This window comes from Boleophthalmus pectinirostris, unplaced genomic scaffold (genome assembly GCF_026225935.1).
Source record: "Boleophthalmus pectinirostris isolate CB_2022bp ecotype Guang Dong unplaced genomic scaffold, ASM2622593v1 HiC_scaffold_5, whole genome shotgun sequence".
Lineage (NCBI taxonomy): Eukaryota > Metazoa > Chordata > Actinopteri > Gobiiformes > Gobiidae > Boleophthalmus > Boleophthalmus pectinirostris.
This window is the reverse complement of record NW_026571404.1, coordinates 32511240-32529978: the sequence shown is the minus strand read 5'-3', so window position 1 is coordinate 32529978 and position 18739 is coordinate 32511240. Positions and strand designations below refer to the sequence as shown.

The following is an 18739-nucleotide window of genomic DNA, read 5'->3' as shown; positions in this document are numbered from 1 at the left end:
TTTTTAAATCAATTTTATAGACAACCATAAATTTGCTAGTTGCATATGAATCACCCTCCCATGGTGCTCCAAATATGAACGATAATGTAGATGGAGACATGTCTGTAACTGATGGAGGTAAGTGGGATTATTTATTAGTAAAAACAGTGGGGGTGAGTGTAGTAGTTGTAGTAGTAGTGAGAGAGAGTGTTTGTCCATTGATCAGAAGGTTAAAATCCCGCTCTCGACATTAACATCATGGGTTTAGGTTGGTGGTGTGATCGCAGCTTCCATGGATGAATGCTGCAGTTGTGTCCTTGGGCAAGACACTTAACTCACTTTGCCCCCACCTTGCCCCAAGTCTATGTCTGTGCTGGTGTGTGAATGTGTATAAATGCTTCCTTCATGTAAAAGGCCTTGAAGGTGGAAAAGGGCTACATAAAAATGCAACAATTTTACAAGTTCAGTTTTAACCAAATCTGATTTATTCTAAAAGTTCTAAAACTTAAAAAAAAAAAAATGATTTATTTTTATTTCATTTTTATTTATTTTTTATTTTATTTTGTATACATATTTTTTTTTGGTTTGTATTGTCATGGTTCGGTAGACCATAAAAATATGACCATTTACAAGTTCAATTTCAACCCAATGTGATTTATTCTAGAAGTTCTAAACGTTTAACACAGTTTTAATTTATTTTGTGTATATATATATATATATATATATATATATATATATATATATATATATATATATATATATATATATATATATATATATATATATTTATTTATTTTTTATTTTTAATTTTTTTTATTGTTTTATATGTATTTATTAACCTTTTTAAAAGCTTGTATTGTGAATTTTTAAATTTAGTTTGTATTGTTAACAGTAGGTTCAGTTGACCACACTGACGATGGAGATGAAGGGGACGTAGACACAAATGGAGGGGTTGGGGGTACGACTCCAGGTGTTACCGCCTCATTGCACCAGCCTGGGAAACCTGGCCACAAACCAGTGCGCCTCAGCAGAAAGAGACACAGGGCCTTGGCCAATAAGCCCCAGGACTTCCAGGTTGTTGTTGTTTTTGTTTTTTTGTTTAATAGTATAAGTAACACACGTTAATTTGTTTACAGTATATTACTATCAGTACGTCAGCAACAACAATATCAAAGAATATTGGAACACAAAAAAAGAATGCAGAGTAAAGGTGCACTGTGTAACTTTTCTGATGGTGGCTCCTCTAACTGCTTGTATCTGTGAAAATATTATTGTTTTGTCTAGAATGCTCCACAGTATAGACTTGCTCAGCTGACCTTCTGCTATTGTTGTTTATTGTTATTTATTGTTATTTATTTATTGCTATTATTGTGTATTGTTATTACCAGATTCGTGTTCGTATAATAGAGGCACGACAGCTTCCAGGTAACAATATAAAGCCGGTGGTGAAAGCCAGTGTGTGTGGACAGACCCACAGGACCAGAATCAGAAGAGGGAATAACCCTTTCTTTGATGAGGTATGAATCACTGAAATGCATTTTATAGGTTTTCATGTTTTCCTAATTATGACTTGGTTTGGTGAAAGTTTGTGGAAAAAATCTGGAATAGCAGTGAGTCTGAAAACAGTCCTGTCATCACAGAAAATTTCATCCAAAGTGCAGGGCAATTTATGCACAAGGACATAATTTTCTAAACAGGTTGTTCTGGCAACAGTTAATCACTGTACTATATCGCTACGCTGTGAGTATCACTGCAACGGGTAAACAAATGAACTACTGTTAGGAGGGACTAGCTTAATCTAAAACAGAAATATTCAGTAACATCCACAGTTGGCCTAAATGATTTCAGACATAAAAGTAAACTATTTTCAGTTGTTGGGACTAGGCCTGTCTCAATAACTAATTTTAAAGTAAGATATATTATAATATATATAATTCAAAATCGTATTCTATCTGTCACATTGAATGATAAATCAATATAGAAAATATAGCAATTATCATGATAGGCCTAGGTGGGACCACGGTATAAGTAGATTAAACAGCTTCAACTGCTCCTCGTTGTTTAATCCTAAATACATATCACATCCATGTCCATCTAGGAAGTAGAATTATAAACTTCACAAACAAAGTTGAAAATTAGGCAAGATTAATAATTAAATATTTAATACAATCTTGTTAATTACATTATATGCATGTCATATGCACTTTCAAGCGACCACTCTTTTTCAGTAGTAGATGGCAGATGTAAAGCCTTTGTACAGGCTTTCTGTCAGATCAAAGCTGGCACGCTGTCAGACTGCACTAACATAGATAGCATCTAGTGGTGATATGTGAAGGTACAAAACGGCAGGGTCATCCAATCTAATTACAAATGATAACTTTAAGCAAGTCATTAATTAAGTAAAAGTAATAAAATGATTTGTCATTTTTTTACAGATGTTTTTCTACAATGTGAACATGCTTCCCTCAGAGCTGTTTGATGAGAGCGTCATTCTCAGGGTTTGGATAAAAATACATTATTGATACTTTGCAGCTGATGTCATCAACATTCCTTGGGGGTGTGATGCTAACAGTAAGCACTGCTCTGTCAGAGGCTTCTTAGACTTTAATCTGATTTTTGTTTTAACACAATCTGACCATAGACCAAGAGCTGGGTTAGTTGATACCACATTTAGTCACTCTCACAATTTTTATTGAACTCCTAAACAGGAACATGAGCGCTTGTATTGATCACAGGCTCCTAAAAATGTGTTGTCTGAATCCATTTTGTATGTTTTCTTTCTTACTGTGCCACCATGGTAACTTGAGAAACAATCCTCCATAGAAATTCATGTAGAACACCCCCAGCGTCACTGAAAAGTATCAACATTAAAACCAAACATAGTCATTGTAATGATAACCATGACTACGTAAATTACACTTCTGTATGTTTGACAGGTTTATGACTCCTACTCCCTCAGAACGGACAGTCTCTTGGGAGAATTCAAGGTGTGTCTTTGTCATTCCAACAGCATTTTAGAGCATTTTTCTAAGCACTACTCATGTCATGATTAAAACGCATTACTGTACTTAAGAATTCATTTTAGTATATGTACCACTAAAGTACATTTTATAGTGGATATTTTCTACTTTCACTTCACTTTATTTGAGAACATGTATCCCTATCTACTCTACATTTCCTGAACAAAACTTAAAAGTAAAAGTATTTTTATTATAGTCTGAAACCTGTTTTAACATGTTTATAGTTTGAGCAACTAAAACCTTCAAACAAAAACAACCAGAAAAAACTATTGATTCAGTTGTTTCTGTTCAAATCTCAAATCTGTATCAAAATCACTACATTTGAAGCTTTGTTAGATTTTCAAAATATATACAAAAAACTTTTTACTCTTACATTTGAGTATGTGTACAATGGGTACTTTAATACTTTTACTTGAGTAATTCTTTGCTCTGGTATCTGTACTTATACTTTAGTAACAAAATTGAATACTTCATAGTTCATACTGTTGATTGATTGTCTTTTCTTATCTAGTTGGATGTTGGCTACATTTATGATGAACCTGGTAAGTGTGTTTTTCATAGAAAGAATGGTTATCATGTGCAATTTCTCAAGAATAGTTTGAATAGCCATGATCACACTTACTACAAATAAGTTAGTGTCTTTCGATACATTGTTAAAGGGGCCATATTACGTTATTTTCTGATCTATGTAATAGTAGTGTTTCCTCATCACAAACATATCTTGCATTGTGTTTTGTTTTATTCACACATGTTTTACACACAAATTCTGCATATTTTGCCTGGGTTCTTCTCTCAGACAGAAAACACTCTGTTCCACCTTGTGATGTCATGTGGTAAGACAAGAAGTGCTCCACTGTGTTTTTAAACTCCATACACCTTCACTAGAATCATTTGGATCATTTCATCTCTGGAATTACCAATCTCTACTGAACTAAAGGTAAAAGGTAGCCTACTAGGTGTTAACTTGAAAACTACCACTACATGACATCATAAGGTGGAACAGAGCATTGAAGATGTAGATAGAGTAATAATGCAGGATTACTCAAGCATGTGTGAAAGAAACAAAACACTACTCCAAGTCTGTTTTTGAGGAGGGAACAACATTCTAAAACATAGCAATTAAGAATGTAAAACTAAATATTATATCTTTTGAATGGGTAAAAGTCCATTTATCATATTCTCAACAATCAATTATAACACTAGATTTCATGCTGGATTATCATACCATATATTTAACACTATAAAGTTTCACTGTCACTGTGCAGGTCATGCTGTAATGAGAAAATGGCTGCTTTTGAGTGATCCGGATGATGCCACAGCTGGGGCCAAAGGTTACCTCAAAGTCACCCTGATCATAGTCGCCACTGGAGATGACCCCCCGGTATTACAGTAACACACAGTGAAGATCTACTATTAATCAAGATAAATTAGGCTTAGACTTAGACTTAGACAAACTTTATTGATCTGCAAGGGAATTTATTGGGACACAGAGCCATAATCTTTGTGACTGGTTGCTACAATGCATTGTGATGCATTAGAGACCGGTAGTTTTCGCTGACCGCTTTGTTTTGTTTGTTACCGTACTATTATAGGCCTTTGTAAAAATAAAATAAAAAATAAGTAAAAAAATATCTATATAACATAATAGTTGTTGAACAATTATATGGAGTATTATCTGTTACATAAGGATGAGTTGTTGTACAGTTGTAGGGAATATTATCTGTTACATAAGAGTGCGTTTTATACAGTTGTAGGGAGTATTATATTACATACGGGTGAGTTGTGGTACAGTTGTAGGGAGTATTATCTGATACGTAAGGATGAGTTATTGTACAGTTGTAGTGAGTATTATCTGTTACATAAGGGTAAGTTGTTGTACAGTTGTAGGGAGTATTATATTACATATGGGTGAGTTGTTGTACAATTGTAGGGAGTATTATATTACATATGGGTGAGTTGTTGTACAGTTGTAGGGAGTATAGTTTTAGTGTAGTCCTGTATCTCTCAATGTCTGAGTGGAGCTGTTGGAGCCTGTTGGAGAATGAGCTCCTCTGTCCCTCTATAGTCTGGTGCAGTGGATGAGCAGGAGTGTCCATGACGGAGAGCAGTTAAAAATGATCTTTTATTTTTAGCCTGAAAAGAAAGATTCAAATGAGGAACAGGACGACATAGAGAGCAATCTACTGGTTCCAGCTGGAGTGACAATGAGATGGGCCACGCTTGCTTTAAAAGTGTACCGTGCTGAAGATATGCCTCAAAGTAAGCAAAAAATTTCAAAATTATAAATAATTTTGATGTACAAATTCTGAAATCTCCCCTTCTACAGTGGATGATGCCTTCCTTCAGGCAATGAAACAGGTTTTGGGAGGAGAGGGGGACAGGAAAAACCTTGTGGATCCATATTTAGAAGTTAGTTTTGCTGGAAAGAAGGTAAAAAAAAAAAATAGTACAAAATTCAAATGCTTTAGTTTGGTAGATAATGTTGCTAAATGTATTAATTTATTTTCAAGCTGCACACCAAAATAATAGAAAGAAATGCAAACCCAGAGTGGAACCAGCTTATAAATCTTCAAGTGAAGGTATGGAAAATATACACTTCAACATTGTTTTTGGCTCTTTCTTACAATACATAAAACAATATTTAAAGGTGCACTATGTAACCGTTTCCACTAACTTTGTTTCCATGGAGATGTCATGGTTTTCTGCCTGGAATGTTCCTCATATGATTTTGCTCATCATAAAAATTATATATTTAAACTATACACTGTATATACCCATGGACATATACTAACCCAAACAAGAAGTGAGCATGGGCGCGTTTCCGGCTCCTTTGACTCTGGCTCACTTTCTCTTAAAAAACCATCGTCCCTCTCAATTCACCTCCACCTTTTCACTAAAATCATTTTGATCATTCTACTGATAAAAGGTAAAAGGTAAAACTTGAAAACTACCGCTTCATGACATCACAACGTGAAACAGAGCGTTTTGAGCTTTGAAGTTGTAGACAGACTAATAATAAAGTTTTACTCAAACATGTTTGAATGAAAAAAACACAACTCCAGGTATGTTTTTTTTTTTTTTTTGGCATCATATAAGACTTTTAAAGCCATATTGTGGGACATTCTAGGCAAAGCAATAATAAATAGTTGGTGACCCAGAAAAGTTACATAATGCCCCTTTAATTTTCAGCAAACTAAATTATTAAGATGTTTTTTTTTTATCTCTTTCAACCAGTAATTAAATATGTCTTCTTTTAGTTTCCTTCTATGTGTGAACGCATCAAACTCACGATATATGACTGGTAAGTGGCTCCTATTATAAAAGGGATTTTCAGGTACATTCCATAATATTTGGGGAATACTTTTTTTGTTGCCAGGGACCGTGCAACCAAAGATGATGCTGTTGGAACTACATTTTTAAATCTGAGCAAAATGTCTTCATCTGGCGGAGAAGTTGGAGGTTCTTGTATATTTCATGTTTGATTTTTTTTTACTTGTTTAGCCAGTATTGATACTTTGCATTGACACGCTGGGGGTGTTCTTCATATATCCCTTGGTGGAATATTCAACAGTTTCCATGGTGACACAATGCATGCAGTAGAAAACATTGCCACATTTATTTAGATTGTCAGAAAACTTAAGGAAAATACAAAATTGATCTAAACAACACATTTTCAGGAGCCTGAGATCAGTATGAGTTCACGGTCCTATTTAGAAGTTAAATTTTCAGCAAAAGTTGAGAGTGTGTAACTGAAAATCCTGCTTGTTTGTATGGACATGTCATTGGATTTATTGCTCAAAAATACCTAAAAAAAAAACCCCAGAGATTCTGACTGTAAGCAGGGCTGCCTCTCCACAGATCTGACCTATAACTTGGTCTAGTATGGTCTCCATGAAGATAGAAAGGTTTAATACCATACTGTGGAACATTTCAACCCAAATAAGTGCACAAATCATCTCACCTGTTGTAGTTCCAACCAAAGCAGCTCTTTCTGGTCTATGGTTATGGGTAAATAAAGCTCAGCTCTGCTCACAGGGCAGTGCTTTCAGTTAGCATCACACCCCAGGGAATATTGATGACATCACCTGCAAAGTATCAATAATAATGAACATATCTGAAATTCTGGTTTTGTTGTTGTAGACTCAAACAGCACCACTATGTCTGAATGTAAGTATAACATGCTCTACTGGACTGTTATTATAAAGTGGAACAGGAAATGATATCCTGTTTGCCACATTTGTTTGTGTTGTACAGCTCAATCAGAGGTTGGGTTTCTTCCTGCGTTTGGCCCCTGCTATGTCAACCTTTATGGAAGCCCCCGGGAATTCAGTGCTTTCGGTGACCCATACGAGGAGCTGAACGTTGGCAAGGTAACAAGCATTTCTCCTATCCAAATTAGGGAAAATCCGATACTAATCGATACTTAAAGGTGCACTGTGTAACTTCTCTGGTGGAGGTTCTGTGAAACTCTTTTCTTCATGGTGATGTTATCGCTTCGTTGAGAGTGTTTCACAGTCTGGTATTAAACCTTTCTATCTTCATGGAGACCAAATCAGACCAAGTTAGAGGTCAGATCTGTGAAGCGGCAACCCTGCTCAGAGTTATAGTACCTGTTTTTCTTGATATTTTTGAGAAGTAAGCCACCTGTTGTGGAATAAATGTAAAGTAGAGCTCTTTAAAGTCATACTGTGGAACATTCCGGGCAGAGCAATGGCATATCCATATAAACAAGCAGGTGACAGACCCCCAACCAAAAAGTTACATAGTGCACCTTTAAACTAGTAACCAAACTAGATACTCATTTGCGCAGGCATTGATACAAAAAAAGTCACATTCACAGGACAGAAATGAACGTTTCCTGAATAGTTTTAAAATGATCTTGAGCTGTATCAGAACAAGTATAAGAGTACATAGACTAGTATATGCCAATGGACCACTATGGAACCTCCCTGGACCACTGAGGGATTACACAGATATAACAGCACATAGGAATATAAAAGAAAATACTATGATTTATCACATTATATTGTGCATTTTTTTTATTATCACTGCGGTATCTGAATCATACTGTATCAAGCTTATTCCTTAGTATCAAAACTTGAGTAATAGTTTTCCCAAATTCCTTTTCAGTCTTACTTAAGTAATTTGTTGAACCAGTTCTTTGTAAGTAATACTGAGTAAGATTATTTTGAAGTGACGTTATTCTTACTTAAGTGCAGCATTAGAGCATTTTCTTTCTTGGGTTTTTATTGTAATAATATTTTTTTAGTCTTTTTATTTTAAGAATAAGAATAAGCTTGCTTTTTTTGATCCATCTCTGCTCAGCGAATTACTATGTGAATATTACTGTTTGTTCTCCTTTTGTTGCAGGGAGAAGGTGTGGCCTACAGAGGCAGAATCCTGGTAGAGTTGTCCACACAGCTGGATGCAAAGGTGGAGAAGGCTGTGGAGAACGTCTGCAGCGATGACATTCTGGTCGCTCAGGTAAGCACTGTTTTCAAGAGAAATGTTCAGGAAATTAAATAATTAGATAATAGGTTGCGCAAAGGCATGGGCATAATTTGATTAATTTTGGTTGATATAGAGAAGGGTTGTTGGCAGAGATAGTCTCTCCAGCTTGTTCTGTATCTTCCCCCAGTGGGATATGCCCAGAGCACCTCATCAGGGACATATGTACTCCCCTCAGCTGCTCCTCTATACGTGGAGGAGCAGTGGCTCTATTACGAGCTCCTCCTGTCTGGATGAGCTCCTTCCTTTATCTCTAAGGGAGCACCTAGCCACCTTGTGGAGGAAACTCATTCTGACCGCTTGTATCTTTCTTGTCTTGTCCTTTTGGTCACTGCCCAGAGGTCATGACCATAGGTGAAAGTCATTGGTCATGTCTGCCTTCATGTTTTCAGAAATACCAGCGCAGAAGGCGGTTCTCTCTATGTGCCACCTTTCACAGTGCGTGCATGCTCCAAGAACCCGGAGAGCCCATCCAGTTTGAAGTGAGCATTGGAAACTATGGCAACAAGCTGGACTCCACCTGCAAACCACTGGCCTCCACCACACAGTACAGCTTTGCAGTTTTTGATGGTAATGAAAAACACATGCATTATTATTATCATCATCATGTGACATTGTTCTCTCACAGTCCAGGTGTAGGCTTGGCTGATACTTACTCACAGCTAGTGGTTTAGTGACTGGCTGTATATTTATGTTGTGCGCCACAGGTAATCACTACTATTACCTCCCATGGGCCGACACAAAGCCAGTGGTGATCCTGACGTCATACTGGGAAGACATCAGCCACCGTCTAGACTCAGTGAACCTGCTCCTCTACATCGCAGACAGACTGGTGAGAATCATTCCCAAAGCAAATGACAATCTATTCATATTTTCACTAATAAATAAAGTGTCTAATGTGATTTTAGGAGTCCCATCTCACATCTCTGAAGACAGCTGTCCTGGCTAAAGTACCTGAGACACGCCTGGCAGAGATTTGGCTTAAACTGATTGACCACTTGATTGAGGATCTTAGGTAAGGATTAGGGATGCACCGATACAATACTGAGGAAGATTTCCGAAGGGAAATTCAAGTTTTGCTGCAGCAACATTTACACTATGCTTCTCAGTGGCCTTTGTGTCTCAGTCAAAGGTCTCAGTGTAGTTTAACATGAGGACTGGTCAGGTAGGGTCAGCAGATCCTGTGGAAAAGCCAAAAGTGTCCCTCCTCTGTGTCCTGCAGCATCACACCAGTGAATACAAAATGAACAGATGAATAGGAAATGTATCACTCTTACTTTGCTCTTTTGTTTCGGTTGGTGACAAATGATTAATTCGCTCATAGTGTTTCATCTGGAAGGTCTTCTGCCAAATTTGCAACCACATTTGGTGTGAAAAGCCTGTAACAACTCAGATGTTCATAGCTAGTTCCTTAACCCTGGTATGGTACTGGTAAAGAATATCAGTGCCAATATTGGTTGTTAATAGAACAGATATCAGTCCCAAAATATCTGTTCTGCCAATATCTATTTTGGTCCATAAATTTGTTTGATTTATTGTACAATGTTTCCTCAGAACACCTCAGAATATTTTTTCAAAGCTGTTCTGCAGTTACTTTAAATGATGCGTAACAGTTATAAAACTATTTTGGATCTTTTTTTTAACATTCACCTATTGTGTTTAAAGGAAATACATTATATTTTCAGTCTGTGCCCTAATATTATTTGATAAGGAGTAATAGCAAATGCTTAAAACCAAAGTATTGTATCGGAACAGAAAAAGCTGAATCTGTGCATCCCTTGTAAGGATATATTGTACTGCACAATTGACATAATATTACCAGGGATGGGGGATATATCGGTATCAGTGTTGCCCAGTATATATGCTCTATTATTAAAGGCACTATTTCTGATTTTTACTGTCTTAAAATGTGAACATTATTGCTACAACGTAAGATAAAGTAGTGGCCCAAATATCCATATTGGCCTATCTGTAGTTATTACATTGTTATTATTCCAACAATACATACTATAATCTATGAAACTTAATTGTATTTTTATATCAAAATTAAATATGTACAAAGATTTGTAGCAGTGCATCATCTTAAAAAAGCTGGGGCGTCTACATTAATTGATAAATGAAATGCACAACATGTTTAATCAGACTTGTATGAACATTATTTTGCATGTTTTTCTAGCAGTGTCCAGTTCCCGTTGATGAAGGGACAGCCCAATCTGACTGAGTTGGATTTGCATCTGAAAAGCTTGCGCGACACTGCTCTGGAGAACATGAAGCAAGCTGCAGTTCACATGAGGGAGGAGGCCACTGATATCAAGGCCACCATCAGTGACATAGAAGACTGGCTGGACCGAATCAAACAACTGGCGGAAGAGGTCCAGGATTTAAAGACTAAATGTTCACTGTGTTTAAAAGAGCTAGTGCTTCTTGTAAAGGTGTGCTGTGTCACTTTTCTGGTGCAGGGTCCGCCACCTGTTTTTCTACATGGAGACCAAACCAGACCAAGTTACTCACAGTTTGAAAGTCTGTTTTTCTAGTCATTTTAGAGCAATAAAACCACCTGTAATTGAATACATCTAAGGTAGATCTGTTTAAATGTCATACAATGTTAGAGCAGTAACATCTCCACCGAAATGTTACATAGTGCACCTTTTGAAGAGGGACTATTATACAAAATCAGCTTTTTTGAGCTTTCTAATATGTTATAACCTTATTCTTATGTCACCCATGCATGTTTGAGTAATCTAGTGATCTCTCCCGGGCACTATTTGTACAATAGTGTCCGCCCAGAATTGATTTCCATATTGTAGTATACTATACAAATGTAGTATACAAAACAATACACTACAACTTCAGAAACAGATATGCTGTAGTTTTATTAGTGGGATGGTTGCTGAATGTGTTGTGATGGTGCTCTGAAGGGGGAGTGACTTAGCACAGAGAAAAGGGAGGAGGGGACTCAGAGCTCCAAAAATGAAACTGAAACTTATATAGCATTTTAATATGTTGTTTTTGGCATATATAGCATAAAAAAACAACAACAAACATTTGAGGTAACTTGGGGAGCTATATGCTATTTATGCATTAACAATTAATATCCCAAAGAAGTTTAATAACCCCTCAATAATTCTCAAATGTTTACTTAATCTGGTAGGATAGTAAAATTTTAATTTAATCTTTAGTCAAATCTTAACTATAATGATCTTAACTGTGTTTTAGTAAAATGGATAGTTCAAACTGTCATAGACACTATAATTATCAAACTTAAACTTTTGACTTATGATTCTACAGCCCCAGAGCAGCCTGCCTGATGTCATCATATGGATGTTAAGAGGAGAGAAGAGAGTGGCCTATTCAAGAATCCCAGCCAATCAAGTTTTGTACTCCAGCTTCAGTGAACAAGCGTGTGGCAAATACTGTGGTAGAACCCAGACTATCTTCATGCAGGTACTTTTTACTCTCTAATTCCACAGAAATACTAAAATAATATTGGTCACATCAAAATGATCTTGAAGAGAAATACTTTTTTGCAGCAACCATTAAAATTGTTAGCTGACTAAAAAAACCCCCCCAAAAAAAACAAAAAAAAAAAACAATCGCAGGTCAACCAATGGTCACACTAACATTTACTCTTGTTGTTCAGTACCCCATGGATAAAAACAAGGGCCTGAAGATCCCAGTCCAAGTGCGTCTCAACATGTGGCTCGGCCTTTCAGTCCATGAGGAGAAGTTCAACAGCTACTCAGAGGGGAACTTCAGTGTCTATGCTGAACTGGTAATGTGCATTTCCTATTCATATCCAAAGCTCTTATAGGTCAATAGCACAATATATGGCAATAGTATAAAGTGTTAATCCATATAGCAACATTCTCTGTACATTTCAATAACTTCAAGGTTCTCAATTTGACAATAATGGACTATTTAAAAAATTTTTTTATTAAAGATGCACTATGTAACTTTTTCATTGGGAGTCCGTCACCAGCTTGTTTCTATGGATATGCCATTTCTCTGCTTGGACTGTCCCACAGTATGACATTAAACAGCTCTACCTTACATTTATTAAATTACAGGTGGTTTTATAGCTCAAAATACCTGAAAAAAACAGACATTCTGACTGTGAGCGGGGTTGCCTCTCCACTGATCTGACCTGTAACTTGGTCTGATCTCCATGAAGATAAAGGTTTAGTACCATACTGTGAAACATTCCAGACAAAGCAGTAATACTTCCATGGAGAAAAGCATTTGACAGACGCTCCACTAGAAAAGTTACATAATCTTATCTCTCTCTCTCATTGCAGTATGAGAACCAAGCCAAGGTGATTGGAAAATGGGGAACCACAGGACTTGTTGGGCGCCATAAATTCTCGGATGTGACGGGCAAGGTGAAACTGAAACAAGAGCGCTTCTTGCCTCCTGTGGACTGGGAGTGGGAGGACGACTGGTTTGTTGACCCAGAGAGATGGTATGTTCACTCTGTAATACAACCTCTTTTTCTGTTTAAATTTAGGTGAAATGTACATTATGTTATGGTTTCAGTTCTTGAAAGGGCCATATAATGCTGTTTTCTCTCTAATAATGCTAGTTCTTCTCTCAGCCAGCAAACACTCTCTTCCACCTTGTGATGTCATCTGGTAATATAGGAAGTGCTCCACTGTGTTTTAAACTCACACACCTTCACATAATTTCAGTCCTAGAATTACCAATCTGTACTGAATAAAAAGTAAAAACTGTTAGTAGTAGCTTTAACTTGAAAACTACCACTACATGACATCACAAGGTGGAACAGAGCATTTTGACTTTTGACCCTTGAACTGCTGAGTTCCCCTGACTAACACAAACAATACACAAGGGAAAAAGTATTTTACTGGAAGGTCACACCCCTTCCTTTATCTTTTCTGACTAACTGCCTACATTCCCCACCTTAAACTTTGACATCTATCTTTTAATAGTCTGACTCCCCCCTTCCTCTGTCCAGTTTACTGACAGAAGCGGACGCGGGACACACAGAGTTTACAGACGAAGTTTTTGAGAATGAGACACGTTTTCCTGGAGGAGAATGGAAACCTGCCGCAGAGCCATTCACAGATGTGGTATGAGGATAATACACAGTGGCATGCACACACAAACAATTACTGTAAGGGATAATATTTCAAATAGCTCAGGAAAGATAACAAGACACATGCGATGTAGCAGTCACAGTGTTTGTACAGTATCCTGCCACCATTAAAAATACCAGTAAAATAAGTGAAATAAGAAGCATGTGTACTTTTAAAAATATAGATGTTTTGTACAATAGTTACTTGAAAGTATGTACTATTACATATTTAATATAGAATGGAGAAAAAGCCCAAAGCTTCAGAGAGTTTGAGTGCCCACCTGGATGGTCCTGGGAAGATGAGTGGACCTTTGACACCAACCGGGCTGTGGATGAGAAAGGTGAGACTATTTTGGAATGAAAGACTTTAATTACATTTGTCATACAGTATATCTATTAGTTGGTATATAAATTTACTTAAAATTCCAGGTTGGGAATACGGAGTCACTATCCCTCCCGATGATAAGCCCAAATCCTGGGTCGCTGCCGAAAAGATGTACCACGTACATCGCCGGAGAAGACTTGTCCGAAGAAGAAAGAAGATCTCTGATAAAGTGGCCATTGCAGAGGTAAAGTTTATATGCAGATAATATGCATAATCGAACAAAAGGGGAAGGTAGCAACATTATTACATGGCTTGAAGCTCACAAGAGTCAGTTTTGCTTAATGTAGGACCTTTAAAGTTGCATTATTTGTTACAGAGGAGAGATCCGGGGGAAGGATGGGAATACTCGTCTTTGATTGGCTGGAAGTTTCACAGGAAGGAACGCTCTGCTGATATTTTCCGCCGGCGCCGCTGGAGGAGGAAAATGGTTCCGTCTGATCGCACTGGGGCCTCTGCCATCTTCAAACTAGAGGGGGCGCTAGTGAGTACCTGCACATCCAAATATTAATTACACATCTAAGTATAGTGAGGAGTTGACATACAGCTGGGTGTTGCAAATGGGAAAATCAGGGCTTGTTAAAGCTACACTGTGTAACTTTTCTGGTGGAGACGCCAAAAGCTTTTCTCCACAGAGATATTTATTGCTATTGTCTGGAATGTTTCACAGAATGGCATTAAACCTTTCTATCTTCATGTAGACCAAACCAGACCAAGTTACAGGTCAGATCTGTGAAGAGGCAACCCCACTCATAGTCAGAATGTTTTTCTACTTATGTTTTAGCAATAAAACAGCCTATAATTTCATAAATGTAAAAAATAAAGATATTTAATGTCTTATTGTGGAACACTCCAGGCAGAGCAATGACATGCATAGAAACAAGCATTCGATGGACCCTCAACCAAAAACTTACACAGTGCACCTTTAAAGGCCTTAAAAAAGTTATGCCTCACTTAATGTACATTTCAAGAATAACTTTTTTTTTTTACCACATTCATATTATAAGCACTTTTCACAATTTTTAGAGGCTAGAGCAGTTTTTTTCCACGGTGAAGCTGGCAACAACTAGCATGCTAATGTACACTTCCTGATTATCAGACAATAAAACCCTTCATAATTAGATGCAGACAGCATGCAGTGGACATATTTGACCCCAAGAGCTGCCTATACAACATATCTGTACTGGGGTAAGACAGATTTTGGGGTAAGACACAAGGTACAAGATTCAATGAGTGGCCCGTCACGTTTTTATCGTGTGATTGGTGAAGACACAACAGAAAAAAGTACTGATTGAAAAATATTATAATGTCTAATATTGCCACTGCTGTATTGGTGAGAAATATGTAGTGGGGTAGTCATAGCAAACATGTTTCATTATGCCCACTGACTCATATCCTCATTTCCAGTATTTTCCAACATATGCCCTCCCTAGCAGTTGTTAGGAAATGCATTTCAAAGTTAACAGTTCTGCATTTTAACATGACTAATCTATTGAGAAATCAGAACTATAGACCAATGGGTTGAATTTGCTAGACTCTGTTCTAAGCGTGTGCAAAAATATTGAAATATCGATATTTAGTTTAATTTGGTGATATAAGTATAAGTAGTAGTATAAGTAAGTATTGACATCGTGGCCTGCTGTATCGACATTGCCAAGAGTATTTTTTTGGTCTGTTTTACTAAATTTATGAGGGCACGGCAAGGCAAGTTTATTTGTTTATACACAATTCAAAAACAAAGTAATTCAAAGTGCTTTACAGAATAAGAAATACAAAAAATCACAATGCAAACAAATCAGGAGTCAGGACATAAATAATCATCATAAAATAAAATAAATAAATAAATATAAGGAGAGAGTAAGACATTAAAGAAGAGAGAAAAGTGCAGAACAAAAACCTTTCAGTCATATGCACAGCTAAACAGAGCTGTTTTTGAGCCTTGGTTTTCATCTTCAGGAAGACCGTTCTGTGACTGTATGAAAGAGCTACAGTTGTGTTGCTTGTTTGGAGAAAAGAAACTTTTTTGCAATACATTTTTGGTTTTGAGTAAAACAGACTTTTTTCATATTATGGCAGGGGTCTCCAACCTGTAGCTTGGGAGCCACGAGTAGCTCTCCACCCCCTCCCAAGTAGCTCGCCAGAGGATTTCTGAATCATATGTATTGCACTGAATAACTAAAATTGTATTTGATTCAATGCCAGTTACCATTGTAAATCATTCTGACGCCTATCTTTGAGCACCAATAAATGGATAATAGTTGTAGAAATGTTTTAAAGGCATCAAATTGTACCCCATCTATGGCTCTTATATTTACAAAATTTTTTGCGAGCTCTAAAATGATTAGCTCTTTGACATTTTTGTTTTGTAAGGGTAACTCACCAGACGAAAGAGGTTGGAGACCCCTGTATTATGGTAAATTTGCACAAACTTAGTGGTTTAATAAAGACTTTTAGTATCACAGCCATGATTTAGCCTTTGTTTTTTACTGAACCGTACCGAATCAATTTTAAATATATCGTATCGAATGGTACTGAATCAAAAGAGAATTACATAGACATTTCTTTGTATTATGACAGAACCAAAGTCTTAAAAAAAAAAGTAGCATATCCACAGTTTTGTTAGCCTTGATAAAATATCGCAATAGATGTCGTACCATGAGACACATATCGTAAAAATATCATAACGAGAGATTTGGATATCCCTAATGTATCGAGGTATGTATCATCTCGGGAGCTTTTTCATGATACCAAGCCCCACTCTGTTTACAGGGGGTTGATGTGGATGATAAGACCAGCAAAACTGATGGTGCCAAGACCTTTGGTGCCAACACGCCCACTGTTTCCTGCCACTTCAGCTGTAAGTGCAATCGACATTCCTGGTTTTGATTAAAAGCTGTTTGCTCCTAAAACATTTCCTGACTGATAAAATAATAGCATGTAATCACAGAGTTAATTAAAAGGGATACGGAAATTCATTGTTTAAAGGCCCCATATTACACCAAACTGTCTTTTGTGAGCTTTAAGACATGTTATAATGTTGTTACCTCCTCAAAAACATACCCAGAGATGTGTTTAGTTTAATTCAAACAAATCTACATCTCCAAAGCTCAAAATGCTCTGTTCCACCTTGTGATGTCATGAAGCGGTACTTTTGAAGTTAACAGCTACCTTTTAACTTTTATTTTATAGTGATGACATTTTCAGAGCTGAAATTATCCAAATGATTCTAGTGAAGGTGAATTGATTTTAAAAACACACTGAAGCACTTCCTGTATTACCACATGACATCACAATGTGGAATGGAGTGTTGTTTGAGAGAAGAACTCAAACTAAATATGAAAAATGTGTGCATTAAACATCTGTAAATGAAAAAAAACACAACTCCAGGTAGGTTTTTCAAAGAGGAAACAACATTCTAATATAGATCAGAAAATATGATAATATGGGACCTTTAATATAAGTGTGTTCAAATGTTTTGCAGCCTCCCACCGCTATCATCTGAGAGTGTACGTGTATCAAGCCAGGAATCTGTGCCATGGATAAAGACAGCTTTTCTGGTATGATCATTTCATTTTTTTTGAAGTCATAAGGTAAATCCATTTGTTATTAGTTAGTAGGTTGCATTCACAACATTTTACAATTTTATGTCATACACTACTAGTATGAGATTGAAGGCTAGGGTCAATATAACAATTTTCTGCTTTGTATAAAATAACCAAACACCAATCTACAAATGTCACTACCTAAACCCCAGAACCAGCAGCTAATCATTACTCAGTGTCTCTCCTTTATGCTGTTCATATACTGGGAATAACTAAAGCTTGTCTGTACCTGCAGGTTTAGGCACAGGTACCCCAGGTTCACATGTAATTGTATTAATCATAAACCAATCTGAGCTGCTAGAACCCAGCCTATTATCTGCTTGAGACCCAGTTTAATTTTATTTTGAAATATATAACAGTTTATAGCACAATGTTATTATAATGTGTAACTAAAAATAAATGCCTGAAATTAGCTATTAACAATCTATTTGAGAATCACCAAAGTACACAGGTTAGCTTGAATGCTAAATGCTTATTGTTTTCTTATCAGATCCCTATGCACACGTGTCATTCCTCCATGTGAGTAAGACGACAGAGGTGATCAGAACCACTCTAAACCCAACCTGGGACCAGACACTCATCTTTGAAGACATCGAAATCTACGGAGACCCCCAGTCTGTGGCCCACAACCCCCCTGATGTCGTCCTGGAGCTGTATGATAGTGACCAAGTGGTATGTATATGTATATATGTCATTTTCTCAATCTATCATAGTGTTGTTTCCTCATCACAAACATACCTGGAGTTATGTTTTGTTTCACTCACATTAACACACAGACTCTACATTTTTAGCAGAGTTTTTCTCTCAAACAGAAAACACACTGTTCCACCTTGTGATGTCATGCTGGTAATACAGGAAATGCTCCACTGTTTTTAAACTCCATTCAGATTACTTGAATCAACTGGATGATTTCAGGACAAGAATTGTGATGTCTACTGAACTGAAGGTAAAAGAAAGCTGTTGTATCTTGAAAACTACGACATCACAAGGTGGAACAGAGCATTTTGAGCTTTATACATGTAGACAGACTAATAATAAAGGGGTTTACTCAAACATGGGTGAATGAAACAAAACACAGCTCCAGGTATGTTTCCGAGGAGACATTATTGGGCAGTCAAATCCACTGGCCCACAGGTTGGTAGTGTGATTCCAGCTC

General features: G+C 36.9%; 1 protein-coding gene across 1 annotated transcript in view; it reads left to right on the top strand.

Moving 5' to 3' along the window:
• myofl (myoferlin like) overlaps window positions 1–18739 on the top strand; it is a 36805-nt gene that overhangs the window by 6205 nt on the left and 11861 nt on the right. The window contains 30 exon segments of the mRNA XM_055162403.1: window positions 21–117; window positions 872–1053; window positions 1368–1496; window positions 2415–2477; window positions 2916–2966; window positions 3511–3541; window positions 4265–4380; window positions 5132–5258; window positions 5326–5429; window positions 5510–5578; window positions 6257–6300; window positions 6376–6458; window positions 7140–7166; window positions 7254–7369; window positions 8370–8483; window positions 8900–9077; window positions 9215–9339; window positions 9416–9522; window positions 10684–10879; window positions 11796–11951; window positions 12148–12279; window positions 12803–12966; window positions 13480–13594; window positions 13838–13940; window positions 14029–14168; window positions 14301–14465; window positions 16751–16838; window positions 17463–17511; window positions 17513–17538; window positions 18074–18255. Coding sequence (XP_055018378.1) covers window positions 21–117; window positions 872–1053; window positions 1368–1496; window positions 2415–2477; window positions 2916–2966; window positions 3511–3541; window positions 4265–4380; window positions 5132–5258; window positions 5326–5429; window positions 5510–5578; window positions 6257–6300; window positions 6376–6458; window positions 7140–7166; window positions 7254–7369; window positions 8370–8483; window positions 8900–9077; window positions 9215–9339; window positions 9416–9522; window positions 10684–10879; window positions 11796–11951; window positions 12148–12279; window positions 12803–12966; window positions 13480–13594; window positions 13838–13940; window positions 14029–14168; window positions 14301–14465; window positions 16751–16838; window positions 17463–17511; window positions 17513–17538; window positions 18074–18255 — 3279 coding nt within the window.